This window comes from Passer domesticus, chromosome 13 (assembly GCF_036417665.1).
Source record: "Passer domesticus isolate bPasDom1 chromosome 13, bPasDom1.hap1, whole genome shotgun sequence".
Taxonomy (NCBI): Eukaryota; Metazoa; Chordata; class Aves; order Passeriformes; family Passeridae; genus Passer; species Passer domesticus.
In genome coordinates, this window is record NC_087486.1 from 4417655 (window position 1) to 4439551 (window position 21897).

General features: G+C 43.9%; 2 protein-coding genes across 3 annotated transcripts; both read right to left on the minus strand.

Annotated features, from left to right (window-relative positions):
- Positions 1-1108: 1108 nt before the first annotated feature.
- Positions 1109-14887, minus strand: LSM11 (LSM11, U7 small nuclear RNA associated). Its single transcript, XM_064387384.1, has 4 exons — positions 14438-14887; positions 10375-10514; positions 9542-9625; positions 1109-8059 (listed from the first exon to the last, which is right to left on the minus strand). The coding sequence occupies exons 1-4, from the start codon at positions 14844-14846 to the stop codon at positions 7676-7678; spliced, it is 1017 nt and encodes a 338-aa protein (XP_064243454.1). The 5' UTR covers positions 14847-14887; the 3' UTR covers positions 1109-7675.
- A 2465-nt stretch (positions 14888-17352) lies between these two features.
- Positions 17353-21862, minus strand: THG1L (tRNA-histidine guanylyltransferase 1 like). Of its 2 annotated transcripts, XM_064387385.1 has the most exons (6): positions 21666-21862; positions 20739-20915; positions 20163-20332; positions 19379-19467; positions 18703-18810; positions 17353-18132 (listed from the first exon to the last, which is right to left on the minus strand). In XM_064387385.1, exons 1-6 carry the CDS (start codon positions 21839-21841, stop codon positions 17971-17973), a joined length of 882 nt encoding a protein of 293 aa, XP_064243455.1. In that variant the 5' UTR covers positions 21842-21862; the 3' UTR covers positions 17353-17970. The 2 variants fall into 2 exon arrangements, with proteins under 2 accessions (XP_064243455.1, XP_064243456.1); XM_064387386.1 differs by lacking the exon at positions 21666-21862 and having other exon boundaries at positions 20163-20328; positions 20739-20878.
- Between the last annotated feature and the right edge of the window lie 35 nt (positions 21863-21897).

Genomic DNA, 21897 nt, shown 5'->3' on the forward strand with positions numbered 1-21897 from the left:
CGTTCCAGGCCGGGAGCGGGATCGGGACCGGGATCGGGATCGGGACCGGGAGAGTGACCGGGAAGGGCCCGGCCCGGCCCGCAGTCCCACAGCGCACAGCTGGGGCTACCTCCGGTGAGCCCGAATCTCCCCTTTTTCCCCCTCAGCGGATTCCTGCTCGGCATAGCCCGCCTGGCGCTTCCATGGCTGCACTGCCCGGACCCAGAGAGAAGCTCGAGCTGAGATTCCCAGTGGAATAAAGAGAAACCCGAAGGGCTGTAGCACACAGGGGAGTGTTTGGACAACCTTTCTGGAGCACTTAGTGCCCATGGAAGGAAGAAATCCAGAGCCCCGAAAACCTCCCCTATCTTTCCCAGAGAGGGGCTCCTCCGCAGAGTGGGAGCATCCCTCCAGCCTCCGCCTTCCACCTGGGATGGGGCTCCCAGGAGCAGGTCCCTGCTCAGAAAGGGAGCACCTGCTGATCCCACAGTTCCCAGGTTGCAATGGGAATTATTCCTTCTAGCCAAGGGCAAGGACACCTTCCACATCCCAGGTTGGTCAAGCTCCATCCAACCTGGCCTTGGATACTCCCAGGGATGGGGCAGCCACAGTTTCTCTGGACAACCTGTGACAGGGCCTTACCACCCTCACAAGGAAGAATTTCTCCCTAAAAACACATTTATGATCCAAATGCATCAGCATCACTTACCATGGGATTAGAAGTGTTCCTGGAAGTCACTTGCTATGCATGCTCTGGAGCAGATGCTTGGATGCTGGCTCTGGACCTCCCCAGTTCCTGGAAAACCATCTCCTGCTGGCATTGTGGAAGACCACACACTAAGGTAACAGACCTTTGAGTGATCAGGCCACTGGTGGTTACATTTATCAACATGAAGTTCACTTCCCTTCTGCATCTCTAAATGGCATTGTTACTCTGTGGATTAATGCCCTTTTGAACACACAAAAAACAGGTTTGTCCCCAGTTATGTGACTAGAGAGCAGTGCTTTATTCACACCTGGGGGTCTCCACTTCCAGCATCTGTCCTAACCATGGCAGTGCCAGCTCCTTCATTGACAATATACATCACTGTGTTGGTAGAGTACCAAAAAATCATGCTTTGAGGCAAACTGTTACATGGATATATTTATTGCATTGCAGTCTTAGCAATTTTAAATATAAACATTTATACCTGGAAAGCAGAATATTGCAAATTCAGTATTACCCAATATGTTCATAGCAGCATCAGCTTCCTAAGAAACAAAATATTTAGGAAGACAGAGAAGGAATTACAAACAAGTTACACCCTCATTTATCACCATCTGACCCAAACATGGAACTGCAGCTGTGAAACAGATATTGAAGTCACCAAATGTGACCTTGAAGACGTCAGTGATTGCAAGACTGAAGAGTGTTTTTGTACCTGATTCCCCACATGGTTTTCGTGTGCCAAGGTGAGGTTAACTAACAGTCACGAGCCTGGAGAGGGCAGAGGGTTGATGTATCTGCATTACCTGACAGAGAGAGTTTTGATAACAACACGTGGCACTTGTACAGCATTTACCACTTCCCCAGCTCCTCACAAGACAGGCAAGGAGTGCTCCTGGATGTGCTACAGCTGTAGAGCGTCAGGGAGAGGGATGGAAGAGACTTGCCAAGGCCATTCAGTGAGCAAGAGGCAGTGAAGAGAGTGGAATTTGTCAGCCCCTGACTTCCAATTCCACATCGGTCTGGTGGCTCATGCTGCTCCTCTGTGGCTCCCTAAGGAAGTTTTACAGGTGACTCATTGGTTAACAAGTCCCAACCCTGCAACTACAGTGGGTGTGTGCAGCATTGAAAAGAGGTCAACCCATCTGTTCCCCTTGTAATGCCCCATTTTAATTTGAGAGAAACCAAACATTTCTCTCATCTCGTCCTCTCAGAATAACGTGTCAGCTGAAGACACCTTGGCACAGCTGCACTTTGCTCTGAAGCAGTGGAAATCAGAAGCAATCGCTATAGGAGCAGCTTTCATTTCTTTCCTGAGGGAGAGCACGGATCTTTTGAGAGGAAAAAAGGATGGATATGTTTTCACACAAACTGATCAAACTACTTTTCATTCTAAACGAATACAAGACTGACTGAAAGTCTCAGGTGTACTAATTCTTTTTCAACAAAGTCATCCAGGTGCACCCCAGAAAGCTAGAAGCTAATAAGATAGTTATCCAGGAACATCAGGAGGCATTTTCCTTCCCTGACAGGCCTTCACTTCCACCAGCTAAGAGCAAGAGCACTTACAGTGACATCTGAAAGGACTTGTAAACATCATGAGACAAGTAACTCTGCTATTTCTCCATTAAAATAGTCCTTGCTCCTGCACCCCAGGAAGCCAAGGAAAACCAAGCCTTCTCCATCCCCACCTCAAAAGGGCAAATTTGCTTAGTTCCTTCTTCTCCCACTGGGTTTCCTCTGCAAAATGTTGAGAGGCAGGATCAAACATGTCAGTCATTAGGGCTGGAGCCTGGCAGAGATTCCAGGGGCTTTTCAGGTGCTGTGAAAGGCTCACAGCATAAGGGAGGCTGCACTCAAGAGCTGCCTCAGCATCCTCCCCTTCATCTACAGAGCTCAACTGCCCAGTGCTGGCAGGATTGTGCCCAAGGCACAGGTTAGAAAGCCACTTCCCATGTCAAGGAGTTACCACCACCTGAGTAATTCCTTTCCCCTCCTAATATCCCATCTAACACTACTCCCTGTCAGTGTGAAGCCATTCCCCCTTGTCCTGGCACTCCAGGCCCTTGTCAATGGTCTCTCTCCATCTTTCTTATAAGCTCCCTTCAGGTACTGGAAGGCTGCAATTAGGTCACCCCAAAGCTTCTCTTCTCCAGGCTGAACAATCCCAACTCTCTCAAGTCTTTCCTGGTTTGCAACACTTTAATTACAATCAGAATTTCACAAATTCTGTAAAAACTTACTTGTCAAATATTATCTCTGGTCAGCAGCAGCCTTTCCTAATGTTCTAACACACTGTCTTAGCATTGCTATTAGCACAAACTTGAATTTTTTTAGCCAACGTCAAGAAGCGAAAGCACGAACTGAAGTAGTTCTGGGCTGCAGATGCTGCAGACCTCAGCATTCATATTTTACACTTGGCAGTGCAGGCAGGATAGAAAACATCCTCATATTAATTGGCAGTATTTGCAGCTATGCTCTGAGGCAGACACTGGCATATACCTGAGCAGCTTCTCAGGCAAGAGCTGTCCTGGCTGAGGGAATCACTGCATCACCTCTGAAAAGCTGCAGACTCTGCCTTCCAGTTTTATCCAGTGGCAGAGTTTGTGGTGTAAGTTGCTGTTTATAACTCTGATCTGTTTAATCAAAGACAGGAAGTTTACCATAAACATCTTCATAATCTCAGTGTTTTCAGTCTGCTGTCCCTGCTCCATTTTCCTTCAAGACTCTGGATCAAATCATTTACACCTGTCTCACTTAGGTCAGTGCCAGTAAGAAACAGAAAGGCTGAGTGTGGGCAGCATGTTGGACAGAATGTCAAATTCAATAAAAATTAGACACCTTTTTACTCTGCCTCTTTTTATCCTGCACCCCTCTTCACCCAGTGATTCACAGGTGCAAGTGGGTGACTGCAAAAACAAACGAGGACAACCTAGCACTTTGTGAAGGAAAATAAGTTAAAAAAATTATTTTTTAAAAGTTTCAAAAAATCAGTTTACTCTAAAAAGTAATATTATCCAAGATAAATAATTCTTCTGACCAAATAATTCAAAAAATCTAAAGAGATCAGTATGAAAATCAAGAACAGCCAAAGGCTCTTTGAATTCAAAACTGGATGGGGTAACATTCCTTTAGGGAAGGGTAAAAACCAGTGGGCACTCAGGCCTGCTCCTGCTGAGACACTGCTCGCTGAGGGGATGCTGCAGAAGAAACAATGAATCCAAACACTGAAGGAGAAGAAGCAGATGGAAAACAGCACTCACTGATTAATTCAGTAATCACCTGCAGAGGACATGCTAAGTACTTCACTCTAGGTCACAAAAAAACCCTTCCAGGCAATTAACAAGCCGGATGAGTCAGTTGAGAGAAGGAACCAAACCCACATAAGATTTTTTTTCCCTTTGGCCTTACCTTTTCTACAACCACAGCCCAAGGAGTGTTTGATAAAAACAAAGCATCTCTGCAAAAACATTTCCTAAGACACAATTCCAGAAATTAGAAATTATTTTAAAACTTTCCCAAATTATCCCAACTCTTCTTTGAAGTTATTGCAGAAAACTGCTCCCTGCAGTAACTGGTACCTCACCCCAAACACACTTTAAGAACCACTGCTGAGCACCAGGCTGAGCAAAGTCCTAGAAATACAGGACAGGTGGCACCTGTGGATCCTTTCTAGGGAGGTTTTCATATTTGCCCAAAGCTTTTTCACTCTCACGTTGCTCTTTGTTTCTTACTCTTCATTCCTCAGCACAAAGACTTTGGTGTTTGTGCTAACAGCATCACTGCAGCAAGAGATGAAGGGCTGAGAGCAAAAAACTTCTTGAACAAAAAAATTTATGTTGAGTTTGGAAAACCACAGAAAGAAGCAACCAGAAACAATTTAAAAAAAACACTGAAATCCAAAGCTCATTTGGTTCCAAAGGTTGTTTTCTTCTTCTTTTAAAAACAGATTTAGGAGAATATTTCAGTGAGGTAGAAGAACCCATTTCAGAACATGACATTCAATTTTATTTAAAGAGCAATGTTTTCTGAAGTATTGAACAAGCAAGTGACAACACACCTACAGGATCACTTGCTTCATCACAATCACGATGCTTGAAAGAGGCAAAATCCATAAGACAGCATTTTAATAATGCATTTTAAAAATACACAATGCCAGAAAAAGTGGGAAAAGGAAGACATTTTGGAAGATCTGAAGTTGTAGAAAAGGAAGCAGCAGTATTTAGGAAGCAGCTTGGAAATAATGAGGAAGGTGGACAGGAAAGTAGGATACAAATGAAGAACCAGCAAAGAATTCATTGAATCTAAATTGGAAGAGAGCAGTTTAACCAACTTCACAGATGAGAGGAGGAACATTTTAACAATGAGGTAGTGCAAAAAATGTAGGTAATTGATAATCCTTAACCAGGTTTACTCACCAAGGTGATGATTCTGGAAGAACAGGTCAGGGATGATATAAAAATCAAGGCACAAACTTAAGTCTAAGCACCAGCATTTCTCATAAAATGTAAACAAAGAAACTCGTAGATGTGAAGCAACAAACATCTGTAAGGTTTTAGGGAAAAATCCATTATGAAAGGAAACATTGAGACTTCCAGCAGCAACTGAGAACTTGGGGAAGTGTCAATCAACAGGAAAGGCAGCACAGCCACAAAAACATTCATGGTAGTTGTATCTTAGTTAATGCACATGGCATAAACTAGGCAGACAAACAGATTTAAAAATATGAGGTGAAGAAAAGCGAGAATTCAATGAACTGTCACTGTATGTCAGCCTGAGGGTGATCTGACACCCTTTGGTCAAATATGAAAGAAAGAGGAGAGGTCAGAAGCAGTGGCCTTTGGTACTGATAGAAAAGGCAGAGAGGAGTCATCCCAAGCAGCTGAAATAAGAACAAAGCTGCCAGAAAACAGAGAGGAAAATCCCCACAACCATAAGCAAGAAAATATTCACTTGCAATAAAAGCTGCTGGGAAGTCAGGAGCAGAGATAAGCACCTTGTTTCTAGCTTCACATGTTTCTGCTAATTTGTGAGGGTTCTGGTTAGTACATAGAAAGCCAACCAGGAAAGGGTGCAGAAAGCCAGGACAACAAGAACAGTCTTTGTAAACCAGAGTTTAGAATGTCCCGAGGAGACAAAGTACTGACAGGAGAAAGGAAAAAAAAAAAAAAGAAGGAAAAAAAGGGAAAAACTGCAGAGCACATGAACACAAACATGAACAGTAAAGAAGGGAGGGGAAACAAGAACCTCCATGAGAAGAATCTTTTCAGTGCCTAGTCTCAGTTCACAGAGGGATGGGATTACAGTAGTAAAGCAATGTTTCAGAAGAATCTGCAGAGAGTATTTAATTTTTTTCTTTTCTTTTTCTCCCTTGATGAAACTATTTTGCCTCAACAGTACTTTTTATTCTGTCCCAGGCTGAACTTGGCTTTGAGCTCAGTGGCTGAGCTCATCAAGCCCCATGTCATATGAAATGTTGACATAAGTTTCAAGCTCCCCCAGAGGCAAACAGCTGCTTTGTGTGTCCAGAGTGCCTGCTAAATGATTTCTGTGATTCACCCAAACACCAGACATATCCCTAATGACCAAGCAAGCAGAATGCTGCATCTGCAGCAACAGAAATCCATGTCACCCACAGTACAACCACTCAATTTGAGAACTCAGGGCATCTATATGCAATATAAGTCCTGCTATAAAGCAATTTCCCAACTTCAGCTTAAACACACAGAGCTGCTGCAAAGCACAAGGCAGTTGAGATGAATACAGAATAGCAGCATGAAATCTCCTTTGACAACAAAGGGAACAGGCTACATAATGGAACAGCTTCATTTACCCTCAAACTTCTGCAGGTAGGTTTTTTGGAAAGCAGTTTATACCTGCAGAACCCTGGCCTGACCTGCAGTAATTCAACAGCCTTGCTGAAATGAAACACTGATGAGTTGAGTTTGACTTCTATACTTCAAAACCTTTTCAGGCACATCTCCAAAGCTCAGCTGGAATTAGATGATGCATCCCTCACATGGACAAGAAAGACCCATGAAGATTCCTGCTCCATGAGAACTGCTGGAGACACAGCAGCTCTGGTTTCAATAGAGGGAGCCTGAAAGGTGTTTAAATACAGGACAGGTGTGCTCAACACAAACACACCTGAGAAAAACCCAATCTTTGCCAGCTTCACTCTTACACTACGTAGCAAGTGGATGAAATAGAAAAGGATAGTTTTCCATCTTCACCCACAGATAAACTCCAAACAAGGAGGTCTCTGAGTCAGCTACATCATCTGCTTGCTGGTGACACAGGGCCAAAGCACAACATTACAAAGAGAGCCTAAGCTTTGATACTGGAAACAAGTTACAGTCTTGCCATCACCCACATTAAAAGACTACTTTACAATTAAGAGGTTTTCTATCACACAGAGCATTACAGAGCTAACTATGGCAAAGAGGCCAGTAGCCATCAGCAGGATGTGACTCCAATGTTTTAAAAACAGTTTCAAAATTACCATCAGAATTATGTCTGGAAAAGAGGACATCCATGTAACAGCAGCAGATAAACTGTTGGTCTCATTAGCAATTTCCTCTTGATACTACTCAGAATGTGCAAAAGAGCATTTCTGATTTATTGCAGGTCCAGATCTTATCCTTAAATGTGTGCCACAAGTAGTTCCTGTAACAGAGTACACCAAAATTCTCTTACAACCCTCTCCATTTAGCTTCTTTTTAAGAAAGAGTGGGATTTGTGCTTGACTCCCTCACATCACAGAAACAACAGTGTTGCTGACCTTCTCCTGAGACCCCCATCAGGGATCTAAGGAGGCTGCTTTGGCATCAAGCCCAGGATGCTCAAGTTACAATTCTTTCCCCTGCCCTAAGGTGGCAATGGGAAACCAGCCATGGTACCATCCTACTCAATGACAACTCTAAATAGCAATGGGAGCTGCAGCAGCAAGTCATGCTATCAAATAAATACGCTGACAAAGGCTCAGCCAAGTCAATGTGCTAAATGGACAAGCAAGACATTCTCTCCTCGAATAAAGATCTGGTTTATGTGGCGTGTGAACACCTGCTGATAATCCACCTTGGGCCGCCTCCTCCGCCGGGGCTGGCTCCTCGCTCGGGCCCCAGCAGCACTGGCCCCCTCCGTGTGGGCAGTCCTGCTGCCCACATCAGCTTCACTTCTGTCACCTGGAATCTTCTCTCCAGCTCTGCCCAAGTGTTTCTGCCTCTCACGCTCCTCTTCTGCTCTCCCTCGTCCAGATCCAGCCTTCAAACTCAGCATCTGAGAGTCATTTGTCAGGGCCAGCTGCTGTGAGACAGTCTTTGAGTCAGCTCCCTTCTTCCCCGAGGATTCCTGCAGCTTGAGTCTGTCAAACAGCTGCAAAAGGACAGTTGTATCTATGACCACACTCGTAAAACAAGAGAGGCCACTTGTTCCACACTTCTACATTGTATTTTCATGTACAATCCCAAATCAGCTCACAAGACACAGTGACAAATCTCCACCAGCAATAAAGACCATGTTTGCTTACCAAAGTCAAACAGTGACAAAAGGTGAATGAGTCTCTTGCATGGCCATGACTGTCTTAATGTGAGCACTAAGGGATTTAATTTCAGGAGCAACATTGCTGTGTGGTAGCTTTTAACTTTGGTCAGGAGAAACAGAAATACCAAGCTGCTCCTACAGCTCACTTTTCCCCATGTTCTTTGAAAGTTGTCAGACAGTTTTAGAGAGATTTCCATCCTTGTATCATGAATTCCTAAGATAAGGGGCCTTCATTAGCAAAGTCTGTATACTGAAAAACTGAGGGATCTTTTGGGGAACACAAAACAAACTAAAAGATGACATGTGGGTATTCTGGGAGGTGAGCAGATCACAAACAACAGAAAAATAACCAAAGCTACAGCAGCAGACCCAAAGCACTGTATGAACTCATTAATCCATGAACACATGGTGCTGAAACTGGAAAAGAAATTGCTTTTACTCTGGCAGCAGACAAGCTTTTATGAAATAATGACAAATGAGATCTTTGGTTAGCGTCTCTCTTCCCAGCAACAGGCTGGAAGGCCAATGCCTATGAGAGTGAGCTAAAGGAACAATGACAACTTGATTATTTTTAACTAATCTTTAAAAGAAGGAAGGGTGGGATCTACCAGAAAACAGATTTAAATGGCAGGAATTTGAAAGCAAACTCCTCACAATGAAACATTTTAAATGCTTTTGTGATGCTTCTCTGATGTTCAAAAGGCCTGGAGCTGTTGCCATTCAACGGGCACTGCCCTGTCACATTTTTTCCCCTTCATTGTTCAGAAGTTCATCTATCATCTCTTCAGTTGTCAGCGTGGTAAACAACTCTATTTGCAGCTGGATCCTAGAGAGTGGAGAGCTTTGGAGATCTTGGGCTTCACAGTACCCAGACTGGAAGCTCAAGTGACCAAAGAGCTGTGTTGTTCCTCTGGCTGCAGACATAGACTGGGCCATGAGGAACTTCAGTACCAGAGGGATGCTCTGCCACATTCCCTGGCATGACAAACACAGACCTGATCAGTCCATGGTGCAAAAAACACACAGAACCAATCCCACATCAAAACCCACAGAGTGAGCTTCTAGAAGTTCAGCATGCTACATTAAGCAGTAGCAACAATTCTGATCTGATTCTAAAGTGGAGCTTTAGTAACACTGAACTACTGAAGTACTTTCAGAAAGATCAGAAAACATTTTGGGTATTTTTTTCTCAGAGTCATCTGTAATTAAAGGAGGTAAAATATTTCAAATTTAACCACAGATTCCAAATCAATGCTCCCCTTTTCTTTGAAAAAGGAGATCCTAATAAGAAAGAAAAGAGCAGATGTCACCTACTCGGGTCAGTGAGAGCTGAGGTTCTGCATAGAAGGCTTTGCCCATTACTGGTTTCCTGTAAGTCTCATCCACATCTGTCAGGGCCTAAAAAAGATGAAAGAAACTGAAAGATTGAAATTAAAATAAAACATGAAGCAGCTTTGGACCAGCTTTGTGTCAAAGCATTAGGAAATTATGTTCTGAGAGAAAATCCATCCCAGGAACAAGCTGTGCTTTGGAGCTAGTTTGTTAATCATCTAAATTGTACTGAGGTATAAAAGCAGCGGTGAAGTTCATTCTGCATTACTTGCAAAATCTGTGATCCTTGCTTGCAAAATCCTTCCCTCCTCCCCACTTCCAAACTTTTCACACCTCCAGGCTCACGAATATTTAATAGCTGCTTTTCCATCTACTGTCTTTAAGATCTCCACAAGGTAGAAAACAGGGAAAAGCTTTTGTCACTGGCAGCTCAGTGATGTTAGTGAGAGAAAACACAGAAGCACCCACCACTACAGAAAGATTGGGTTTTGCAGAGAAAGAAAGCTCTGGAAGCTTCTGATATTCCTCATATTCCACCTTCCTGTGTTCTTATACAAAACTCTGAAGATGTTGGGAGCTCTTCAAAGCTTCTCTCTCACCTAAAACCTCTCTAAGATAGTTGGGTACCTCCCAGATGTACCAGTCCAACACCAAGTTCCACTTAAGTCTGAAACCCAGCACTTGGTACTGGAGCAAATTAGTTTGTGAACCACAAAACCACATTAACCTTCCCTGTATGTCATTTGCTTAAACCTGTTGCAAATTTCAAGTTTTCAGTATAACAGTTACAAATCAAGGGCTGGAACAATAATTACCATATTCCAGAATTTGTCAAATGCAACCAAAAAGCCTGTGCAGACTCCACGAAGCCCTTTGAAAGTGCGGATGTGGACATTAATTCTGACACCATCTCGGACGCAGCGATGGAGCTCCCCCAGTGGGCTGCCTTCATGGACTGGAACAGAAAGAGAACATCACCAGTCTCCACCAAAATACACTGAATCATACAACAGAACTGTAGAATGGCCTGAGTTGGAATGATTGATTAAAGATCATTTTCTTTCAACTCCCTCCCACAGGCAGGGACAGCTTCCACTAGACCAAGGTTGCTCAGAGCCACATCCAGCCTGGCCTTGAACACTTCCAGGGTTGGGGCAGCCACAGCTCCTCTGGACAATCTGTGCCACAGCCAAGAATTTCTCTCTAATATCTAATCTAAACCTACTTTTTTTTTTTTTTTCAGTTTGAAGCCACTCCTGCTTCTCCTGTCACTACATATTTTTATAAAAACTCTCTCTTCAGTATCTACCTATCTAAAAACCAAGTAGAAATCCACTCTATGTACAAGTATGGCAGAGCTTGGCACAACACTTTTGCTCACAACAATAGCAATGAAGCCCCAAGCACTGTAGCACACTGTGGTTGCCATTACCAGACCACCAAAACTCTTCTTACAATGAGCCAAGACCAGAAAATATGAAGGTTTTGCTTTACACAGCCTACAGCCAAATCAGCCTTAGCTGAAAATCTTTTTGCTACATTTCAAAGACATGCCAAGTAATCCAGACTGTAAATAAAAGTGGTTGAGAGGGAACAGAAAGCTCACAGGGGCAGAGTTAGTTCCACAGAAAAGACAAATGCCTGGTTAAGGCTACCTCAGGTTAGTTATGAGCTGTGAATAAAGAATTGTAGCAGATTTGTTCCTTTTCTTTACAAGGGGATTTCTGAAACAATGAGTGACCAAAATCCTTCAACTTACTAAACTGGACCAGTTTAAACTGATGAAAATGCATTGTTTCAGTTAAAATTTCAGCAGCCAGCTGAACATCCTTCAAAGTCCTACAAGTCTCTGGCAAGGAAATAAAATTACTCTAAGGAGCAGCCAGCAATTAAACCATGCTAAAACCCAGGACAATAATGCTTTGACCAGAGCAAAAGTGAAGGAATTCAGTAAAACATACAGCTTGCCTGGCTCACACAAGCCTTGTCTTCACACCAGAAATCTTTGCAAGTGTCATTTATCTAGAGGGGTAGATATTATTTACAACTTCCACCCATGCCTTGATACCCAGGGGCAAACACAGCCCCAGGATTGCTGTACAATTCCTGCTAAGAGTCAGGAAAAAGATTTGGTCTAAAATCTCACATGGTTCTCCACATTAATAAAATATGTGAGCCAGAGATGACCTCTCACCTTGTGATTTAGGGACTGTACATTCAAGGTTTGATTTGCACACCAGAAAATGCTTCCTGTGAGTGTAAAGTGACTGTGTAAAACAGCTGATCTGCAGGACTGGGCTGCAGGGTAATTCATGGCCACAGCAGGGAAATCTAAATCAGTTTCCTCTGAATTAACCTAATCACATTTATTTTTTGAGATCCATTGTCTTCTTGCCAGCCCTCTCCAGCTGGATGACTGCAGGAAATTGGTTTCACACAGAGCATAATCTGTCTCAGCACCTCCCAGCCTTGCTTAGGGGGTCTTTCCATGAGCCTCTGTGTCTCCTTCAGCTGAACTGATAACAAACATGTTCTGGATTGACAGATCCATCACAGGAACCACAGATGACACCACCACGATATCAAATTGGTACTTCCAATCAGAAAACAGTATTTTTTCTAACCAACCACGAGAATTTACATAATGATTTAAAATCCAGACTTATTTTTAGACTTTAAGTTCCAATATTCCTTTTTAAGTAGGATCTCTATCTATAACTTTTTACAGAATTCTACATCCAGCCCTTATTTTCAGCTATGCCTCTGTCTCTCAGCACCCAGGAAAACACTACACAGCTCCACCAAATCTACACTCTGCCCACTTTTCCTTGCTGTGTAAGGTTCTGGCTCTTCCATGGCAAACTTCCAGCTTCATCTGAGCAAAGGGCAGAACGCATTATCCAAAAACCTCTCAACAACTTGATATTCTCAGAAAAAATAAAGCCAGCACGGCAAGGCGTTTATTTTTGGAACACACCTCCTCTGCAAGCAGCAAGGGCTGTAACGAGCAGGCTCTGCACACAACTAAATCTGCCTGTGCCTTCTGCTTTGGTACAGACCAGCATGAACAATGCTTCAATAGACAGGGAAAAAAGTTACCCAGTTGGTACCCAAAATCCAGCCCTTGCCTGGATAAAATAAGCACACGCTTAATACCAGGACTCTGAAAAATGACTCCAAAACTACTATAAGGGCAAGCACCTCAAAAGGGTGAAAATAAAGATCAAAACTCTGGTTAAATTCAAGTCCTTGTCCTCAGGGCAGACTCTATTAAGAGGCAAGATTAGAAAAACCTCAAGAGAAAAGTTGAAATAATTCAGAACACTGTCAAACACCTTTCCACCTGCCCTGCACATGAATTCTCTGCCTCTTGGTGAATGCAAAGTGATGATAAATAGCTCCTCCTGAACTGATCCACACAGTCCAACTTCCAAACACCTGTGGTGCAGGCAGCCCCCCAGTTACAGGGAAAGCACACAACTGTGGCTATAAACCACTCTTAAAACACCCCAGGCTGCTGAACAGCACTTTCTGTATCAATTGTGCCAGACTTCTTTGAAGAACAGATATGGATGTATGGATATTAAGGAGGTGTTCTTAATTTTTACAGGTTTGGGGTTTTTTCCCAATTTTCATTACCAGTGCAAACGGAGATATTTTTTATTAAGATCTGAAATCAACATTTAAGGTCAGAAATCCTGGGCTAACAGAACCTCTGCATTTGTGCAGAACACTAAGTGTGATACTTAAGATCATGCAGCATGTATAACAATGCACACATTGTGTTCTAGTGTCTAAGGAAGGAAAAGGTTTTGCCTTGGGCATTCAGAATTGAACATTTTGGGCTTTGCCTTTTTAGAGAAAAAAAAGTAAGGTGATGGTGCAAAGATAATTTGATTCCACAATGAACCTCAGTATTTTTAATTAAGTGCACTAAAGTTACATCTCACCTGGCAGCAATGCCATTTGATTCTTGGTGTGGGGGCACAAGTAGCACCTCTTCATGTTTAAGGGATGTTTACCCTGACCGCACACATAACATTTTTACAAGAAATATGTATCATCATCACAGCTGATGAATTTAAATTTACATCACAGCTGTCTCTCACCTCAATCCACTGCTCTGCCATCCTGTTACCAGAAATGCCAGTATTTCTGCCTGCAGGATGTTTGGTTAGCAACCAAGTAACAGCAGTGTGTTACAGACTTTCCCTGTGGTTATGGTTTAACTACACCCTGGACTGACCCAAGTATCAGTCATGGTTTAAAATAGTACTTTTCAGAATATAGCTGTGTCTCATCCTTTTTCTCCTTAAAACCAAGAGGATGTATGTAATTCACCAATTAACAGAGCAGAACACCAGCACAACTCAAAGTCAGTGTCATCTCTGCGTGAGCAGCTCTGTGAAAAGCTGTTCCTCATTCCTGCACACCATTTCAGAGAATCACAGAATGGTCTCGGTTGGGAGGAACCCAAAATCCCATCTTGTTCCAATCCCCTGCCATGGGCAGGGACACCTTCCACTATCGCAGGTTGCTCCAAGCCTCATCCAACCTGGCCTTGGACACTCCCAGGGATGGGGCAGCCACAGCTCCTGGGACAACCTGCGCCAGTGCCTCTGCACCCAAGTGTCATTTCCCATCAAACGAAATCATTCCCCCCACACCACCCACACCCCACTGTCACCCAACCGCCTCCGCCAGCCATCGCTCTCTCCTCACCCCCAAACTCCCCCAAACTCCCCCGCAACTCCACGCCGGCCCAGCCGCAACCCTCGAACCAGCTCAGCATGACCCCGGCCCTCAGAGCCTCCGCCTCCCCTCAGCCCCCGCTCCCCGCGCCCGCCCCGCCCGGGGCCGCGCTGCCCGCGCCCTTACGGGGCATCCTGGTGAGGACATTGCGCGGTGCCCGCCGCCGCCGCGTCGCCGTTCCGCCTTCGGCCGCCTCCTGCTCGGGGCCCGCGTTGACCATGAGGCTGCGGAGGCGCTGGATGCGCTCGGGGTCGGGGGCGGGCGGGCCCCGGCGGGACGCGCGGGCGGCGGGGGCAGCGCGGCCCCGGGCGGCGGGGGCACCGCGGCGGCCGTGCGGGCGGCGCAGGCCGCGCTGGAAGCTCTCGTACTCGGCGAGGTTGTTGAAGCAGGGCGCGGCGGGGAAGGGCAGCGGCGTGCGCGGCGAGTAGAGCGCCAGCAGCGGGTCGAAGCGGCTGGAGCTCACATCCAGGCGGCCAGGGCTGGGCGAGCGGCGGCAGGAGCCCCGCGGCTCCGCGCCCGCCTCGTCCTCCTCCATGCCGGGCTGCGGGCGGCCGCGGCGCCCAGGGCCGCCGGCAGGGGGCGCTGCCGCTCAGCGCCGCGGGCCTGAGGGCGGAGCGGCCGCCATGGGCGGGAGGGACCCGGGACAGACCCGGGCGGGACCGCGGGGAGCACGGAACCTCCCTGCTGCATCCGGAACCGGGGAGCGGCCAGCAAAGGCCGCAAAGACAGTGAAGGGTCTGGAGCATCTCTTTTATAAGAGACTGCGGGAGCTGGGCCTGTTTAGCCGAAAAGACTCAAAGGGGGGGTATCAAAAGGACGTGGCAATCTCTTCGCGGTGACAGGACGAGGAGTGGTGCACACAAATTAAAACACAAGAAATTTCACCTCAAAATGAGGAAGAACTTCTTTACGTTGAGGGAACAGCTGCCTGGGAGTGGAGTCGCCCTCTCTGGCGACCTCCCAGGCCCACCTGAACACGTTCCTGGATAACCTGCTCCAGGGGTCCCTGCCCTGGGACTGGATGATCTCCAGACGTCCCTTCCAACCCTGACAAATCTGGGATTATTTGCAGTCACCCCCCACTGGTGCAACCCTCCCCCGCAGCCCAGTCTGGGACCATCCCTGGATGAGGGACCAAACCCCCTGCCCCGGGCCATGAAATCCACCCGCACAACTGGCAGTTTCAATGTAATTTAATGCACAAAAGGATACACAGGGCACAGTAATTTCACTGAGGAACAGCAAGGAAATGCTTTTTAATAGGTTTTACTATAATGATTCACCATCTCCATTAATGTTTCATAATGGGTTCCCGTACCTTTAATGCTTCTTGTTACGGCAATACATCAGCCACAGGTTGTTCACCAGCTTCAGAGGAAACAATTCTTTCTTCACTGGGTCACAGCACAGGACTCCTGCAGCTACAGAAACACCCATGTCTTGTGTGTGCCACCAACACCAGGCTGCTGCTTGAGCCTTGGGAATAGTTATTTTCCCCTACAGCTGCAGAGTCATATAAATGCACATCTTACACTAATGCTAGGGAGTTTCTTTCTCTAGCATTTATCTTAATACAAATTAAAGGCCATAGTTGTACAGATAATCCTGATTTTGGTTCCAAAGTCTGCATCCATATATGAAAAGCTAAGTTGACTTGTTACATATTATTGTAAGAATAAGTTAATTAGAAAACACTATGACCTAATACAGACCTGTTTTTTATACACACACACAATGTACATATATAAATATACTGTAGGATGTAGCAGGCAGCCATAATATATAAAATAAAAAACCTATACAATACTTTCCAGACATAAATCATGGCTACCAAATTACTTTTTTAATCTTTCATTTGTTACCAGGCTGAGTAAATTCAGCTGTTACCAGTTCTGGAACAGCTGCTTCATATGTAATGTCCAAAGTCAGGCACCAAGCAGTAACACAGAATTTCAAAGTCAAGTAAATTGCGTTTATGTTAGAAGATAAAAAACCAACAAAGTTCTTAGGAGTAAATGACTGGTGCAATGACTCATTCTGAATCATTATCTTACCATCAAGCCACATCCTCTTCCTAGGAATCATGCAGCCCATTCTACAAACTAAAACCAAAATACATTCTCTCATTGCATGTACTTAACCAGTACAGAGAAGTAGGGGGGAAGCCCTGTGCTATTACAAACTCACAGACTCATTGCCTAATCTCAGGAACAACTCACAAAGTTGAAGTTTACATCAGCACCTGGTCAGGTTTTTTTTTTTTTATAAAAAAACCACCAAAACCATATTGCCTTAAATGTAAGTTCTTCAGGAAGGGGAAACAGAGTAGGCTGATAAGAGAATTCATGGGAATCTTAACTCAGTACTGTGACCAGTACACACTTGAACCTTTCTTTCTATTTTTATGGCCAGTCCCAACTGCTGACCACGTCTTTGTCAGCAACAGCTGGCCCAGTTACTGTTCTGGACGTTTTTGCAACCAGCTTATTTAAAAGCAGTAACAGCCATATAAGCACCTATCATTATAGCTGTATTTCTACACTAAAATAGGTTATTTCCCTCAAATTCCAATTACACTGGGAAAAACTCCTATCCATGAGCAGAAATATTTCTGCTCTGAGAGGTCAATTTTGACAAAGAGTTTTAAGTGACAGTTAAACCAGAACAGAACTGTTTATGGAGCAGGGAACACACACTCCTCCCTTCCCTCTAACAAACATGGATTGGCAGCACTGCGCTGTCTGTGCCATTCCCAGGCAGATCAGAAAGCAGCAGCACAAATTGTTGTTGGCTCCCTCTTTGCAGGCACCTGGAATGCTCTGCTGTGTTGTGCTGTATTTTTTTAAAATATGCTGTGTTGTGTACAACAGGAGACAGGTGAATTCCCAGGCCATGGAACATGAATAAAGCTATCTATCCATGTCCTAACAGAATTCCAACCTATGCAGTATCTTTATTATTAACTTCACTGCTTGGAACTGTCACCACTGACTAGTTCAAGTCCCAGGAATAAGAAAGGCCACATAATAAAAGACAGCAGGGAAGGTACTATTATTTATAATTTTTTAAAGTATAAAAATCCTGTACATTTGACAAATACTTTTAAAATCAAGCATAGAAACATGCTGGGCTACTCCATTCAATTTCAGTAAGAATCAGACATCAGGCAGCTGAACTGTTTGTCACTCATCTGACTAAACACACCAGCCTTGAAATTTAATACTAAATCCCAAATGGAGTATACTGGTCCATCTCAGTTAAAACAAAAATCAAACTAATAATTTTCTGTTCAAATATTCAGGTTTTTTTTTTTTTATAGTTCAGCAGTACAATAAAATACCTCATTGTTTAAATGCTATAGAAATACAGGACATTTCTACATACATTTTTTACAAATACACATGTACAAGGCAGGAACAGTCTTAATTCATGATGAGTTCTTAACATTCAAAATATAGTATGATTTTAGCTTTCCATATTGGCATATCCTTGTATGTCAGACAGCACCAGTGTTTTCTTTTTAGGCAGCAACAGTGCTAAACCCAATGTAGTTGCTGAAGAGGGTTCCAGGTCAAACTCTGCCAGCCACCATTCGTATTCCTCACTTCCAACAACCCAAGCAGAGCGAAATGTAAACTACCAGTTATGCTCATCAGATATCAACTATCCTCAGCCAGAATCTCAGGATATTCCTCCCAGAACTGGTCCCCAATGATGTCACAGTGCAGGGGAACAACTTTAGTCTTAGTCCGGGTCACTTCCACTTCTTTTTCTTCTTCTTCCTTTGGCAGTTTTATTTTCTTAGTGATGACTTCGTTAATCTGAAAATACAGTTGACACATTAGCAGACATAAAAGGCTCCAGAGTGGGTTCAAAAATTCTAATAAAAAATAATTTAATTAAAAAATACAGGACAGGAATTTCTCCCACCAAATCAATGATGCAATCATAAAATAATGAACATTTCCAAGTTACCTTAAAGCAGAAAAGGACTAAACCAATTATGAGCTGAGCTACCTTATTGAACAGAAGTTTGTAATTCCTTTGCCATGGATATACTTGGGACCTAATCCTGGGAAGGGCCTGGCCCCAGAGATACACACATTGTCATCTGCTGATACATGTTTCATCTCAGTGGTCATAATTTGTATCTAAGCCAGACTGCAGACACTGGTTTTTATATTATGCTCATAGAAACAGCTCTGAAAAGCATCTCCAAAACAGTGAGTCATCTTACACACAATTATATGGCAAATATAGTTCATTTTAAGATATATTTATTCCTAGACATACACTGGAGATGCACGTGGTACTCTTACAGTGAAGTCTCTCTGCCACACTGTAACTGTTTAAAATATCAGCCCAAAGCAAGTGGCAATAGGGTTTTTTACCTTCTGCCATATTAGCACAGTTCCTTTTCTATACATCAAAGGTTCATTGTTGTAGTTGATGTTGAATTCAGAAAACAAGATTTCATTCTTATCTCCAGCCAAAGTTCCCTGGGAGGAAAGAAAAAGAAAAATACTCTTAGAGAAAACAAACAAATTATATCTCTAGGATAGAAGAGGGGTGAATATTGGAAGCCAGACAGACATTTGTAAAGGTTTTTCACCTTCAAGTCACAAGATTTAATTACTTCTCTCAACAGAGGAATTAATTCCAAGAGGGTTTTTATTACATTATCAAGACAAATGGAAGACAGTCAACAGATTCCAGAAGAAAACAGGAATAATCTGCTAAAGTCAAAACACAACGGAAGGGACTGGCAATCAACAGGACCTGAATTCTGCCACTGTTCCTCATGTGTTTGGACACTGAACATTTTATGACATTTCTAAGATTTCTGAAATTGCTAAATAAGAACTTAAACCCTGCTAATACTTGACCAAAATGATATTATTTACTAATGGTATTAATACCTGCACAACTGAAGAAGTTGTTGACTACACCCACAAAATGATTACAGTAAGAACAGACAAGCCAGGGCTGCTGGGCAGGGAAGACACTTTGCAAATCTTATGATTTAATTTTTAGCTGTAAAAAACCATGACTTGAGCAGACTCTTACCCGGAGCCTCTCCTGTGCTTGCACTGGTGTCAAACCACCTCGCTGCACAAGCATCCAGAACACTGTATTATAAAGGTTATTAATATGGCCTAGAGAAAGCAGAGAAATGAGTGTGAGGATGGTTATTTACCAAATCTGAGTGACTACTTAGGAAAAAACAGCTTTATTTCCAGAGCTGTAGCCAAGAAACAGCCAAGAGTAACAGGGCATCAATATAATCAGCTTCTAAAGACAATACAATGCTTACAATACATTTTAAGGCACTGCATATCATGACTAGAAGACAGATTTCATAAATGAAAAAGGCACAGCAGAGGCTGCAGGGTGTTTATGTATAATGTAAATTATTTTCATTTGACAATAGGGACTATGTACTGACAAAGGTCTAGAGAAAAATCCAGTGGTCTGTTCTAACATGGAATATTCAGCACTTTTGATTACTACCTGCTGTGAATTTGAATATTCACATCTCTTCATTAAAGATTACCTTGGCTAAGCCAACTCTGAACATCAAAATTAATTTATTAATTCTATTAGCACTTCTAATATTTTTTGTGCTGAATTCACTCTTAGGATACAATAAATTTAGTTGTAGCCTCAACACTCCAAATTTCAGCCAGTACCCATACAAAGCCCAGAACAAGTGTAATATTATTGCAAACTACCACCCTACCTGCTGTTCTTTCACTGACAACTGTATATACAAATACACTGGCAGAAAAGACATTTCTGTTCAGACAAATGAACTCAACTGCACAAATCTCTCTTTTCTAGGAACACTCACAATCTGCTTGCCTCCAGCTGAGGTAGTCCTTCAAATTCTGGTTGCTGGGATACAACACAATTCGTCCATCAAATCCTGGTGGGTACAGAAGCTGCTGGTCCTTAAAGTAATCCTTCCAATAGAACACGTAACTTGAGGAAAACTGGGACACCACATGAGTCATGAACTTACTTGCAAACACAGAACAAGAGGAAAAAAGAAAGAAATACATTAGTGTCATTATATTTGTGTGCTTATCTGAGGTATCAGTAGTGATAACTCTAGGGGAGGAATGGCACAGAGACTTTTGAACAACAGAGGTACTGAGAATTGCAACACTTTCTTAAAGAATGGCTGTTTATAATGTTTTGATTGTTTATATAATAAGTTGTTTATATAACTTTTTACAAGCTCTGTAAATTAAACATATTTTCCTGAAAGATCACATGTAAAGAATCCACACAAAAAACTTGAACTAACTGCAGTGTAAGCACCAGCCCTCCTCCTAACCTCAGTGTGTAGGTAAAGGCAAATCTGAAGAAGAATTATGAAGAGATATTAAAAACAAGTTCACTTCAGTATCAAAGCAGCTGTTACCTTGCTCTTCTTTTAAACCACCTGCTCTTCTTTTTGAAAACAAAACTATATTCATCACTCTGTCCATAAGCAATAGCAATATCCTCCAGTTCTTGCATCACTGTCTGGGCACACTTGGTCATCAGGTGCAGAGCACGGTCATCATTTGGCTTTTTGAATTCATGCTGCTCAGAAAACCTTCAAAGCAAAAATGGTGGCATAAGAGTCCCTTAAAAAGCTACTAAAAATGTTAACCCATTCATTTTCCTCATATTTGCTTTGTATGAATATTGATTTCCAGTATCCTGTCAATACTGAGAAAAGAATTCTCTCCAGGTCTGAAAAGCAGGAACAAAAATCCTCGTTATCCACGCTGGATAACCCATTCTTTCCCAACAGTATCTGACCTGAACCAGTCTTTTAAAGCAGCTGGTTTATGTATTTTAATTGGAAATTGATTACAAATGCTACTTTCTGTAAACTCTGTTTCTCACGGGGTGTCTTTATTATAGAGTCGAGTAACGACAACATTATCAACAAACTTGTCAAAACTCAAGAGCTTTACCAAAACTAGAAATAATATCCCAGCAAAAACCTGTGTTGTCTACCAGCCGAGAGAACTGTGCCCCATTTATGCCGAGGGAAAGCAAGTACCACACAGACACTGACTCCAAACACCAGTACACATCCCTGGACAGCAGCTGCTGTCCCTCCCCAGCACACCCAAGAACCATTCCCCACCACGGGGCTCTGAAGCCGCCCGTGAAAACAAAACCCCGGTGGAATTCCGTGCCCTGGAGAGGCCGAGACACGAGGATGTCCAACCCCTGCAGACTCACCCAGGCCGGACAGGACCAGCGCAGCCCGGGCACCAGCAGGACGCTGCTCCCGGCACAGCGCGCTCGGCCCGCACCCGCGGGGTCCCCGCCCGCCCTGCCCTGCCCGCACCTGTGGAAGTTGCGGCCGTCCAGCCGCACCACGATCCAGCAGTTGGGCAGCACCGTGTCGTCCGCCTCGAAGTCCCGCACGTACTCGAACTTGCTCTTGGCCATGGCGAGGCCGCGGCGGCCGCGCGGGGAGCGCGCAGCGATGGCAGCGATGGCCGCCCGGCAGCGGCGCAGCATGCCCGGCGCGGAAGCGGAAAGAGCGGCGCCCAGCCCTTCTGGGCGGCCCGGAGCAG

Bases quoted from the DNA above. Each gene is read 5' to 3' on its own strand.
- LSM11 (XM_064387384.1), bottom strand. From the start codon at position 14,846: ATGGAGGAGGACGAGGCGGGCGCGGAGCCGCGGGGCTCCTGCCGCCGC. The intron at 9,626-10,374 runs GTAATTATTGTT...CATCTTTTTTAG, and splicing joins TTGACAAATTCTGGAATATG to GCCCTGACAGATGTGGATGA. The intron at 8,060-9,541 runs GTAGGTGACATC...GTCCTTTTGCAG, and splicing joins CTCAGCTCTCACTGACCCGA to CTGTTTGACAGACTCAAGCT.
- THG1L (XM_064387385.1), bottom strand. From the start codon at position 21,841: ATGCTGCGCCGCTGCCGGGCGGCCATCGCTGCCATCGCTGCGCGCTCC. The intron at 20,333-20,738 runs GTAACAGCTGCT...TGTGTTTGCAAG, and splicing joins TGGTTTAAAAGAAGAGCAAG to TAAGTTCATGACTCATGTGG. The intron at 19,468-20,162 runs GTGAGTGTTCCT...TGCTTTCTCTAG, and splicing joins CAGCTGGAGGCAAGCAGATT to GCCATATTAATAACCTTTAT.